Raw genomic sequence first — 14,035 nt, forward strand, 5'->3', positions numbered from 1 at the left:
CACACACACACACACACACACGCAGACTAATTGCTATGCGGGCTTTGATGAAACCAGACCATCCGACTTGTTCCTGTTGAGGTCTAGGTCATGACCAAGTGGCTGGTATCTATCGTGAGTGGCCGTGAAGGAGGAAGGGGACACGGAAACACGTTGTCGCCGTTTCAATATCATCATCGGACCCCTGTAAAGCTAACCACGACTAAGAGATGGATGGATCTCATTGATCCTTTCTTCTTGCCGGCCAAGAGTTCTCGATCACTAATCGTCTTGAAACCGTCGCGTCAACTGCTCGTTCGGGCCTAAATCATTAGAACTTTTTGTAGTTTCCGAAAACTTTTAACACATTTTTTTTTTCTGTTAATAGTGTGTTACAATAGTGCTGTTGTTTTGTTTTCGTAATACTACGAGTTGCTGTCTAATTACGCGTCAGTGAGACCAGATTTCTAGTTTTGAGGTAAGATTTCGAATTCTCGTATATTTAAAATATCTTAATGTCTTATATTATATTATCTGATACGAACGAATAATACGTTTTTTTAAACACTGATATTCACTATACATCTATCTCTATAAACGCGCAATTTCAAGTCTACTGCGTTATTGAGCAACTTATCGATTTATAACAGACTTATACGAATTGCATATAGGTTACGAACCTAATAGTAGCTTACAAATAAGTATTGTTAATTAGATATTTTTCGCTTTAATGGTTATATACACACATATGTACTATAATGTAAAGATATTTTTTAAAGTATCTTAGAAAATAATCAACTTCACACTACATAAATATTAAATATAATAATATGTACCATTTGGTTTAATAAGAATTTATTTCGACTTGATCATTTGTGAATTATTTTGGGTGAAGCATTTTAAAAATATGAATAATGTCAAAAGTTCTATTCACACCGTTTAATTTTAGTAAATATTAGTGTTTTTTGTAAGAAATATATTTCCGAATGTTTATATACAACATCTCATAAACTAAGAACAGCGGTCGGCTAAAAGCGAAAATCGTTTTCAACAATATCTTATTTTATCTAAATATTATTAATAGTTTTGACACGACCTATAAATTTTGAAACCAACAGATCCGCGGGCAACTTAGAGCATGAATGAACTCCGTCTAAATGATCAAAAAAACGATTATAATAAATAAACAGGTACTTACACTTTAAATGTTAAAACCTGTTTACGCGTGGGCAATACCAATCAAATCGTTTTTTAACGTCGGCTTAGCAGTGGTTAATTGTTGTGGAATATGTTAGTATGCATTAAATTGTTAATATGTGATAAATAATTAAACATTAAACAGATGTTATCTATGTCGTTTCTAAAACTATAAAACAATTATTATAAATTACACTTTAAATAATAATATTACATTGTATAAAACTTTTATTATTATATTAATTATTTTAGTTTACACCAACTGTCTCTATTGATTATTTTTAAATAAAACATTACGGTGAACACTTAAGAACAGCTAAGCCACAAATATAATGTAAAACATTACTGAATCTTTAAATTTGTATTTAATTAATAAACTGTAAACGTTTTTTTTTTTAATTACATAGGTCGAATACTATACACAAAAATATTACTTGTGACGATGGTTATTATCACAACGATTTCGTATAAATTTGTTTTTATTTAAACGTGCTTTAAAATATTAAATTCTTATTTAGTAGCTTATTAGTTATAATATTATTTCTGTAGTTGATGGTAGATAATAAAGTAAATATAGGTAATACAGTAGTAGAGAAAAAAACGAATAATATATATCATTGAACGATCGCAGCAAAGTAGATTTATAGTTTAAACGTTTAAACATAGTTTTGGAAAAACATATTTCGTAAACGGCATAGGTATTTCGACAAATATCATGAAACCGCATGTATCTAGGTATATAATAATAAGTATCAAAACCAATATAGTTTTGATTATTGATTGGGATGTAGTTAATTGAATATAGCTTTATACATTTTTCGTCGTAAGTTCGAACTGCGTTATGTTTAGATTAATAGTGCTTATCATTTATTATACGATAAAAAAATAACATAATTATACGAGATAGTAATATACTTATAGTGATTTGGAGTGAATATGTAGAGCAAATAATGGATGCACCGACGCGATTTAAGAGTTAATAACTGTGTAATTTTGTGATTAAAAATTTATTATATTATAATACACGGGAAACCATAATATTCTAGGGAATATATATTGTGATATTATACACTGCTGTTCACCGACTCGAACGGCAAAATAATTAAATCGTAACCATATTATATGAAAATAGGTCCAATAATATGATCATAAAGTATCGTTTCTGTAACCGGCTTAGAGCGCGGCGATATTAATCAACTTAATTAATAACGATATACGTGCAACGACCGCGATCTAATATAATGTAGCAGCAGGCACACACATTTGCGACGATAATATTAATGTAATTATTGTTATATTCGAATGATCTACTTGCGGGACAATATTTGTAATTTTAATTTCCTTGTCGCGTATAAAAGTGAAATTAAACTCCCGTGTCGGGACGGCGGAACTCGCAGAAGGGCGTTTCGGCGGCCCATAGGGGTCCGCGCGTCACGGGATGCTGCGGCGACACGCGTCTGGCGAAAATAGAAAGCTACTAAACTCGGAAGACAATGCACGTGTCGAACAAAAACCGTTTGTCGTACAGACTAATCCGCGCGGTTATATGCATAACGTATGCACAGTCACGTAAACCGGCAGAGAGCATATATTATTGAAATATATTATATATTATTATTTTGTGCGTATCGTTATTAACACGGGCCGGACGACGATGCCGATCGTCTCGTTTCGTGTACGGTTGTGCGATTGAGTCATAGTCCCATAGCGCCGGCACGGGGACCGCAGAACACTGCAGAACACCGCAAAGTCTATAGGTATACCGCGATCACAATATACCGAATACCAAAGTTACCCGGGTATACCGAAAACGTAACGATATACTCGGTTGTGCACGGACAATAATATAATAAGTGTATGACGACAGATTTGTCGAAAAACCTCGTCGCGGTGACCGATGAGTGTGTATAACATAACAATAACATACGCGTGAACGGATTACAACCGATGCTGCGGCGGCAGTACTACTTAATAACGTGTACAGTAGGACGACTTGGGGGATGCCAATTTCGCAAATGACATATGCATATCGTAATGTATAGCACGCAGCAGGTCGAACATAAATCAAACGTCCGTACACCGTCGGTTTGTATCTATAGGTAATAATATATAGGGAATCGCACGTGGCTCGATACAAACGGTATAATAATATATACTTTGCAACGGACGATATAATATTGTCTTGGCATCGATACACCTCACGTCTGCTGCGCATAACATTAAGACGTATGCGCTTGGACGAACGATCATTTTTTTTTTTCATTTCTTTATTTCGTTATTATTGAATTATTCGTACACTTATTCTGTTTCTATAACAACACCGGACCACGAATCAGGTCGAGTACGCATTATTAACGTTGTACTTTTCGTGTTGGTTTTGTTTTATGTTACGACGACGAACGTCACAATGTGATATTGCGGTGTACATTTTTTCGTCACATTGCGATACTATTTCGCTGTTAAACGGTCTTGTGTTTTTTGATACACATCGCGCCATGTTTGTGGGTCAATCATGAGGAAATGGGGTGATAAATCGATCAGAAATCTGACCCAGAAAACCCCGAGGGGAGCACCTGGCGCCCGGGCCAACTAGCCATAGGTATTATATATTAAGGTTTACATCCGCCAATTTTTACCATATTATTATCGTCATCATGCGCAAACCGATCGATTGGCGTAGAGAAGAGAATAGGCGGGGTGGTACGTATACATTATAATAGTTTCGTAGAAACAAAACGTGATCGCGGCTATTGAAAATCACGTTCACTGATCGACGCTGGGAGCGGGCGACCAGGCATAGGCAGCAGCCCGGGCTCGGCTGCCGCAGCTGCCGGCGTTTTCTCTCGGGTACTTGACCTAAACGTATAATATAATATATTACCATAAAAATGTTCGACATACATAATGCGTAGTAGCACTGTAACCTAGTCGGGAGAGACTGCTAAGACTTTTATCCCATTTTATTTATTTATTTATTTATTTTAAGAAGAACACTGACCCACTCACGGGCCGCACACCGGCTGTGACCATAAAACCGGATTTCGGAAGTTGAGCAGCGTATTCGTTCTTAATTATTATCGAATTATGAAACACGTTATTCCTATTTAAATATAATTATAATATTATATATATTCCCTCTCGATGATCTAAATAATGTTCGTGATCGCAATAATAACCATAACAGTTTACAGAAGTTAGCAGAACTCGTACGCGCATAGGTTGATATTATAATACAGTACGTATGATATACGATTGTTGTAACACCGCTGCGCGCGGTCCACGTTTTTGAAAGGTTATCCAGCTCAAAGACGTTTGAGAAAGTTCATTTCATATTTTTCTTTTCGATCTGTAAGCCCTATAACTTATATGGTCATTAAATAATACATATATTGATTATTTTTCTTGTTGACGCGAGATGCAGTTTGTGTGTATAATATGTGTGTGTGTGTGTGTGTGTGTGTCTGCCGTATATCGATGACCGGCATTGTTAACGATCACGTACTGGTAAAAACGGACGATTTACACACAAATATGTCCTAGTGTGTCACTAGTGTTTCTCTCCAGGTTTCCCGGTGAACAGGATGTGCCACCGCGGAACGCAGAGACGAGCGCGAAAACCGGAATCATCTGTCTGACGGTTTTTTTCCTTACCCATCTATGTACGGAATACGCGAACTGCAGCTCTAGTGCACAAAAGTAGGCAGCACGGCCCGGGACTGGAAGGAAATCATTCTTTTATTTATTATTATTATTATTATTTTTTTTTTTTAATTCAAAGCGGTCAAACGACCTGTGTATACACTGCGTATAGGTACTGCTGAAGCTACACACTACGGCAGTCCATATCACACGCGCGCGCACGCACGCAGCCTTTCGAAAGACGAATTTTTTTCTATCTCATATTGAATCGATTTCACATTTTAACTTTCCCTTTCGGTCGTCACACCCCAGTCGAACATCGCGGTAATGACCGCACGGGGATGTTGTTGTGATCATGACGCATTTATACCTATACTCTGATCTGCTCGTTTATATTATAATATTATATTATTTACTCGTATCTTTATATTATATAATATTATTATTAAATCTATTTATTTTTTTTTTTCAGATCGTTCAATAAGACCGCACGGACTAAAAATGATCCTTAGACTGTCACTGATGTTTTGCTTTCTGGCGTGCAGTGTGAGTACTTGCCCCCAAACAATAATATTGCATGTTATAACTATATATATGCGAATTATACACGACGTATAAGTAATTCGTTGTTTTGAATAAAACGTTAAAAACATTGATGACGATTGACCGCGGGCAATATCGTTGATGTCTGTATAGAGGTTGGACACTTGGAGTACGTCGTCGTCGGCGTCGTCGCAACGGCGACATACAAATATATAACTACGCGTATCATACACGACGCAGTCATTAATACCATTGGTCTATTTAATTGATACGGGATACGCGGTGTATATATATATATATATATGTGTGTATACAATAATAATATATATAGATACAACGTTATGGACAATTATACCGTATTACTGTTGTATATAGGTATACCGTACTCACTCTGCGGAATATAGATCTTATATTATACTTAGATATAGGTATATTATATATATATATATATATATACGCACTGCTGTCTGCTCGTTATGGTTAGGTAACCTTTGTGGTACCGTTAAGCAGCATAATACCGAGTATCATTTACGCGCGCAAACAATAAACACATTTCCTCGTGCACGCGTCATATTGGTAATAATATTATTATTATTATTAAAACTAAACGCGCGTGTATCATACGAGTATCATACACATATGCAAATAAGACGATATTTTACTCATGCGTATAAAGTACACTTTACGAGTCCGAAAAATACGATCATTTCGTTGATTTTCCGTTCTCCGATTGATATCTACGGCGCACAGAGCGTATATTAGATTTAGATACATGGGTATCTATAATAGGTACAACAATGTGTGTACAAAAATATGTACAACAATATAATACAATATGGTGTGTGTGCACGCGTGGTTATATATCCTTTACGACTTTCGAGTTTTTCGAAAGTAGTTCTCCGCGATCTATATTATAGTACTAGGTTTACCGCCGCGGCAGTAGTTGCCGACGAATAATAACTTATTAGTAATAAGTATCTATACATGGCTATAGTAATACAGTATACAATAGTACACGTATCGCGGGGAAATTTAAATTTCGCAAATATGTCCCGGAAACGTACCCTCGAATAATGTTCCGAGTCATTTCATTATTGACATTCCCTGTGATACACGACGGAACTGAAACAGATTATTTAATTATATCTTAACAATATGTTCGTTGTATTTGTCTGATATTGATTAGAAAACTATTTTATTTTCAATCGACGGAACTCATTTTTAAAGATCCTTGAATAGATAACGTTTCGATAGACGTGACATATATTATATTTTTATGGTTCAAAGCTATTTAATTCCACCACTATAGCCTCGAAGATTTTATATAAATCTCATCGATACATAGCATATAAATAATTAGAATAATATCATATTATGATATAATTTTTAAACTTACTCAACACGACAAATCATGAGTAGCCTGCTTAAATTTCTATTACTTTTCGTGGAAAAACGGACAACCCGACAACTGTAGTGCCCTAAAGTATAAAACATTAATATCTACATATATATACTTAATACTTATACATTGATATTGTGGACGTGACACGTAGAGCTGATACAAATTTATATTAAATATTAGTATTTTATCATATAATCGAAAATACATTCGCCCGGTTACGACAAAAAAAAAAGTTTCCCACACAACTTTGAAGTCTTTGAACGCTACATATTCTATAAAAAGCTTACTTATAATTTTGGAATATAATAAACAGGGTGATTTACCAAGCATAATCACCATTGTTTTATTTTGTTTAATAATATAATTATTTACGTTAAGCGTCCTTAGTAAATCACCCTACTATGTGTACTATAATAACTATACTATATAATATTTTTTTAAATTTGTTTTTCTTTCCTGTCGTCATCATTCTTACTGTTTCATATTTTTCTAATTTCAATGGTACATGTGAACTGTGTACAGATGACGGAAGAAGTGGACGTGGTCGAAGCTGTTTCCGGGACGTCGCAATCGATCGACGATCTGCTGCAACAGTCCGACCAACAGCAAATGCAGCTGCAGCACGGGCCGATGCAATCGCCGGCGCAGAAGCGTGATGACGCGATGGAAGCGCACAACCCTGACCAGCTGGCCATGGAGACAGGTGACGACGTGGACGATCAGGACGCGTCCGGTTCCATAGCCAAGCATAACTACTTGAAACCGCAGTCGGCACCTGTTCGCGGCCATCCACCGCTGAACCGAGGTCCGCCACCACCTCAGCAGCAGTCTCAACCTCCCCAACAGCAGTCCGCCAAGTATCACCACCACAACGTGGCTTATCACGGACCACCACCGCCGCCACCGTCATTGCAGCAACAGCAACAGCAACAGCAACAGCAACAACAATTGGTCGCCCAACAATCCGAGGCCATGGACAAGGTGTACTCGGCCGGTCCGGTAGGAAACGCGCTCGGAGACCCATGGCCGAGCAGCGCGTCTGCCGACATGCCGAAAATCGTGTCACTGGACGTCAAGTGCGAGAAGAACTCAATGAAGGTGTTCCTGAGTTTCGACAAGCCGTTCTATGGAATCGTGTTCAGTAAGGGCCACTACAGCAACGGAAATTGCGTGCACCTGCCCGCCGGTCTAGGCCGGACGTCCGTCAACTTCGAGATCGGCGTGCACGCTTGCGGCACTTCCGGCAACACCGAGAACGGTCTATACGGGTACGGGGCTGACTCCGGGTCCGGCACCTATTTCGAGAACATCGTCGTCATCCAGTATGACCCGCAAGTGCAAGAGGTTTGGGACCAGGCCCGGAAGCTCCGGTGCACGTGGCACGACCAGTACTGAGAAGTCCGTCACGTTCAGGCCGTTCCCGGTTGACATGCTGGATGTAGTCAGGGCTGACTTCGCCGGCGACAACGTTGGATGTTGGATGCAGATACAAGTAATTTATTACGCTACCTATAGAAACATAATATTTCAATACGACCATTGTAACCTCGAGCACGAACGAAAAAAAAATCCTTTGCAATAATAATATTTTATCAGATTTAGGTGATCGTGTGCCTCCACTTACCTGTTTCAGACGTAAAGAAATTGCTTAAAAACAAAATGATCACCCGTGCCGCCACTGTAGACATTTCAATTTTGCAAATAATTTATAATAATTTATTAGTACACGGTCTATTTAATGCGGATATCCGCAATAGCGTTATTCAAATGGGAATTTTTTTTTTTTTATGTCGCCAAAATGAAATTCACAATTTTGCATTATTATTGCTGGTTATTTATTGCAACGATTCAGCTCAATGAATACAAATTAATTTTGCACACACACAAGTCGATTATACGAAAGTAGTATGTAAATAATACCAAACGACGTGCATTTAGTTGGTTACGAAAATAATTCGATCGTCAACGACGTGCTATCATTTGTGTTTAAATTAGGTGATAATTTTTATCTCCTTACGCTCGAATTTCTAAAATCAAATACTAGTTTTATTATACAAATTCTAAACGTAGGTATCAACCACAATCTACACACCAATAATTATAATATACGGCCGCATAAATATAAATTTTCAATTTTGCACTACTTCGAACGCGGAAAAATATAATTATATATATCGTGCAGTCAATAGTATACGGCCGTTTACAGTTATAATATTTAAACATCAATATTGCAAATAATCGTAATCGAAAACGCATGATAATAATATATACCACATCAGTTTCGCATTTACACCAAAGATACTATATTATAATATATTATTATATGCGTTATACATCTACTGCGTTTCAACTGAGATTTTGACTACTATCTTTTTCGTTGATCTAGTTTTTCGGTATTAAATTATACATTGTACATTTGTACAACTAGCATTATAGTAGAACTTTCGAAGAAAACGCACGAGACAGCACCGCAGACGAATTTCAATTCATTTCAATTTTCTCCCTTTTGATAATTCAATTTTTAACCAACCGACGGACATCGATTATATATTATAAATGTATGAGTGCAACTCTTGAGTGTTCTCTTAAAAATACGTCTCTCCCGCGTCGTCTACTTCTTATAAACACGTGTAAATGTACTGTAACACAACAAGTTAATATGGTCAGTAGGTCCATAATTTTTTTAATTTTAATATCAGAACCTTGTTTAACCTTATTTTTTATAATATCGTTGAAAGCATTTTTATTTTAAATTTGTAGTTTTGAAGTCAGTTATTTTAATATTTCAAAATAAAAAAATATTAAATCCAACGGTCCACTGTCAATGTTGTTAACTTTTAGTTTTAATAATATGTCAATTCATTGTAATATTAAAACTAACGAAACTAAATGTGCGTAGCGTAACATTTGTATGATGAAGTTGAAAATAAATGCGGTGTGACGTCCTCTTAAAGTCATCTTTAACCTTTTGGCTCATTTATCCATTTTATCATATATCATTATCGCCCCCAAATTTGGATTCCATTATGACTTGTCCTATTTGTAGATATTAATAACAATATTCGATTTTCACTATTTATTTTTCTCTTTCTGTTAAAACAAGGTCGGCAAGGGACCTTGGGCTTCCGAAGTCTCCGGATTGGTGAAAATTGGACAAACAATGACCATGGTGCTGGCAATCAAGGACGACGACTCCAAGTTCGACATGCTCGTACGGAACTGTATGGCGCACGACGGCAAACGGGCACCCATCCAACTTGTGGACCAGAAGGGTTGCGTCACACGCGGCAAGCTCATGTCCCGGTTTACCAAGATCAAGAACTTCGGTGCCAGCGCATCCGTACTGTCGTACGCGCACTTCCAGGCGTTCAAGTTCCCAGACTCGATGGAAGTACACTTCCAGTGCACCATACAGATATGCCGGTACCAGTGCCCAGATCAATGTTCGGACAGCAACGCCATACTCAACGCTCAACATGGTAATCTGCTATCCGCCCACCATCCAGCGGTACAAGGACCCGCAGAATACGGTCCACCGCCCGCGCCCCTAGACGTGTACGCCCGCATCGGTTCGGCCCATCCGAGAGACGAGAGACGCGTCCGACCCCGACTTCACCGTAGGTCGGCCGCCACCAGCACCACCGCCAGCACCACTACTGCCGACGCCGAACAGGAAGCCGTGGGCGTGAACCGAGTCATCAAGGTCGTGTCCACGGGTGACCTGACGTTCGCCCTCGACGACTCGACAAACAGCTCCGCCACCAACACTATGGTGTTCCCCGTCAGAACCATCGAACCGGGTGCGTCAATGATCTGTATGACAACGGTCGGGTTCTCCGCCACGCTGATTGTCCTGCTCGGCATCCTGCTGGTGTCGTGTCTGGTGTCCGCGTACCTGTGCCTGCGCATTAGATCCATGCCGCAACGCCGAAAAAACGCGCAGGTGGCTTGCACCAATCCCAAACTTCAGCCGCAGACGGCGCACAAATCGGCCGTCATGCACCAGGCATACACGTCGTGATCATCGACGCCGTTTCCGGCTCACTTCCGCAGTCGAGTCAATGGTGGGCATCACGGCGGGTGAGAATTGAAACACAAATAGGAAAAAAAACCAAAATCACAAAAAAATAAAAGTCACGACCGTCGCACAAACGAAAAGCCATAATTATAATTATATTTTACTTAATAGACGTAAATATTATATTATATAGTAAGCCAAAGCAACCCCCTCCCCCCCCCAAATAACACATTAGATAGGTATATAAACGTTTTTAGTCGGACGCAACGGGCGTTAAACCGTGTTAAAGGCGGTTAAACATCGCCCGCGAACAACCTACGCGCCTCAACCCGATGCTCGCTTTATGACGATCGTCGTCTCTCGTTTCGATTTTTCCATCTTCGGGTCCGACGCTATTCATCATCGCCGTCGTATCACATCATACAATATCCAATGTAACATACTTATTATATAACGTCGCGATACCTATACATAATAATCGGTATTATAATAGGTACGTGCATTATTTATTATTATTTTTCTTTCGTTATCCTTTCCTTTCCATTCTTTGTCAGACATCGTAATTTACACCCGGGGGAACGTATCGACTTACGAGTCGCCACGTCGTTCGTTTTTAGTTCCATTATCATAGAATTATTACAACTTATCATTTGCGCCGGACTGTCGACGCTACAACACACTATATATACGTTATAATATAATATAGTATTCGGTAATTCGAGAGCGTCGTCGTCACACGTTGAAAAATAAAACTCCGACCTCAAAAAATGTGCATCCCGTTCGCACGCTTTTTTTCTAAAACGTATCACGTAAATATTGAAAGAGTGCCAAAAAACCGTCATCGCAAGGGTGTAATGAGAAATATTATTTTCTTAAATTTTTAAAACGTTATGCTAATCATCTACCGGGTATATATTTTAATCCGATTATTTAGATGATTTTTTTAATTTGTTTAAAATCCACACGTCCCCGCCCACCACAACAAACGCTTTTATCGCTAAACAATAACCCCAAGCATATAATATCGCATAGGTATATAATAGGTATGCCCACCGCGCGTAACATTTTATATTATTACTTTATTAATTGTATAGGCAGGTTAATGTAAGTCTGTTTTCGTCTCGATTTAATCCAAACGCGCATCGCTCTAGACTAATATTAAACACGTTCAAAACAAAATAAACATACGTCGACGGCCTGCAATATAATATTATGTGTCGTATGCTATTTCTTGAGCTTTTTAATATTATATTATTTATAAATATATTAGATATATATATATATATATAGTGAGAGAATTTGAGAGAGAGGAAATAATGGCATTCACTATCGCGACTACTGGTGTCCACGTCCTCATCCCCACCCAGCACTGTATAGTTTACGTTTACGATGTTATATCCACGGTGAAATATCTATTTGATAGTAACAAAATACGTCTTACAAAATACATAACGCACTTGTATCGAATATTATTACAATTTATAGACTTAAGAAAACGAGCCATATATATTATGTTATTTATTTTCGATAGGTAAATATCGTCTATTACATTTATACATAATAATACTATAAATTATTTTAGTAGTAATAGATATTACTTAAATATTATTATTATTATTATTATTACTATTATTACGTTGTACTTCATTTTTATATAGTCGATTAATTAGTCGTTATTATTATTGTATACATACTAATGCCTAATTAGTTTCTAACGAGGCATTTCCAACAACTTTTGTGCGTTTGCTTTTTACGACTTATATAATACACTAAAAACACATAAAAATAATATTCAAAAAAACATAAACATTACGATCAAAATATTAATATCGTTAATTCTCCCCGTGATGATCCGGATCTATAAGATATAATATTATTATTTATTATTATTGTATGTACTTACCGATAGAAGAGGAACAAAATTAGCACATGCACATTAGTTGTTGACTATGGTATAAGCGTGTACGATGTACATTGTGCCTATATGTATATGTATAACTTATAATATATTATATATATTACGTATGTATACTTAATTATTTATTTATTTATTTATTTATGTATTATTAATTTATTTATTAATTTATTTTATTTTAAGCTGCGTTTTTATTATAAAATGTGATTTCATTATATATAAATATTTATTATCATGTCAAACAAATATTATTTTTATTTTTTGTTTTTTGTTTAATATATACATTACACAAAGTGTAAATAATTATTTTACAATAACAAGCAAAAATGATAGACTTACACACAACACTACAACAGTATATAGTCTCGAACGAAGACTTTCCGTCCTTTATGACGGAACTTTGTGGTTGACTTTAGTCACTTAGAAGGTCACGACACCGTTTCCGTTTTAAATGTCATCGTGATCGCCCGGGATACTACGAACGGGTAAGTTGGATATTAGAGAATTACGGTGTTTTGTTTGAGTGGAGGCGTTTGGTGACTGACGTCTTTGATACTGCTGGAACGATAGATATTAATCGAAACACATACACGTGCTTTGGTTATTACTTATTTGATAGAATCACATTTTGTCGGACTGAAGTGTTTGGGTTAGCCAATCGCCGTAGTCGAATGCCATATATGAAAACGAATACTCAATCGTTATAATATTTTTATTCATTTTTTTTTTTTTACCGTATGTCATTCGGACAAGCATTTATAATTTATATTGTAATAACAAAATCGTGAGCACGTGGTTGATTTTGTTTAACGACTTGTATATAGTCGGTACAGTGTATATATCTGCAGTGTACATGCACGTAAAAATGTCTATAGAAAAACGAAACAAAATAAAACATATATATGTTAAAGTCATAATATAATAGAAAAAAAAAATTCCCGAAGAAAACGATTTAATTATTATTATTATTGTTGCGCGGCTGGACGTCGTTAATTGGCTCTGTGTGCAGTGTGCGTATAATATAATAACGACGGCGGTAATCGTGTGCATTTCCGCCGCCGGCAGGACACACTAAGTGCGTAAAGCTCGTGTGTGTGTGTGTGTGTGTGTGTGTGTGTGCGCGCACTCTCGCGCGCGCGTGGTAAATCACAGTCGGCGGCGACGGTCTATCTTTGAAAATGCGGACGTCGATTCGAATATACTTACAAACTCACACACACACACACACACACAAACACACAGACGTAGTATGGCAAGTACGGACGTATGACGGATATCGTCGTACGGTCTCGCGCGCGTAAAATACCAACGGGTCGATCGGCCACCGGCGAAAACCAGTCTC

At 37.3% G+C, this 14,035-nt stretch overlaps 1 protein-coding gene across 1 annotated transcript; it reads left to right on the forward strand.

Moving 5' to 3' along the window:
• Positions 1 to 195: 195 nt before the first annotated feature.
• On the forward strand, positions 196 to 12,327 carry LOC113559778. The gene is given in 5 exon segments (XM_026965534.1): positions 196 to 457; positions 5,288 to 5,361; positions 7,283 to 8,152; positions 8,154 to 8,252; positions 9,864 to 12,327. Coding segments are annotated over 4 exon segments (1,932 nt in total). The 5' UTR covers positions 196 to 457; positions 5,288 to 5,316; the 3' UTR covers positions 10,782 to 12,327.
• Positions 12,328 to 14,035: the final 1,708 nt, after the last annotated feature.

The sequence above is a fragment of the Rhopalosiphum maidis genome, chromosome 1 (assembly GCF_003676215.2).
Source record: "Rhopalosiphum maidis isolate BTI-1 chromosome 1, ASM367621v3, whole genome shotgun sequence".
NCBI classification, from domain to species: Eukaryota; Metazoa; Arthropoda; class Insecta; order Hemiptera; family Aphididae; genus Rhopalosiphum; species Rhopalosiphum maidis.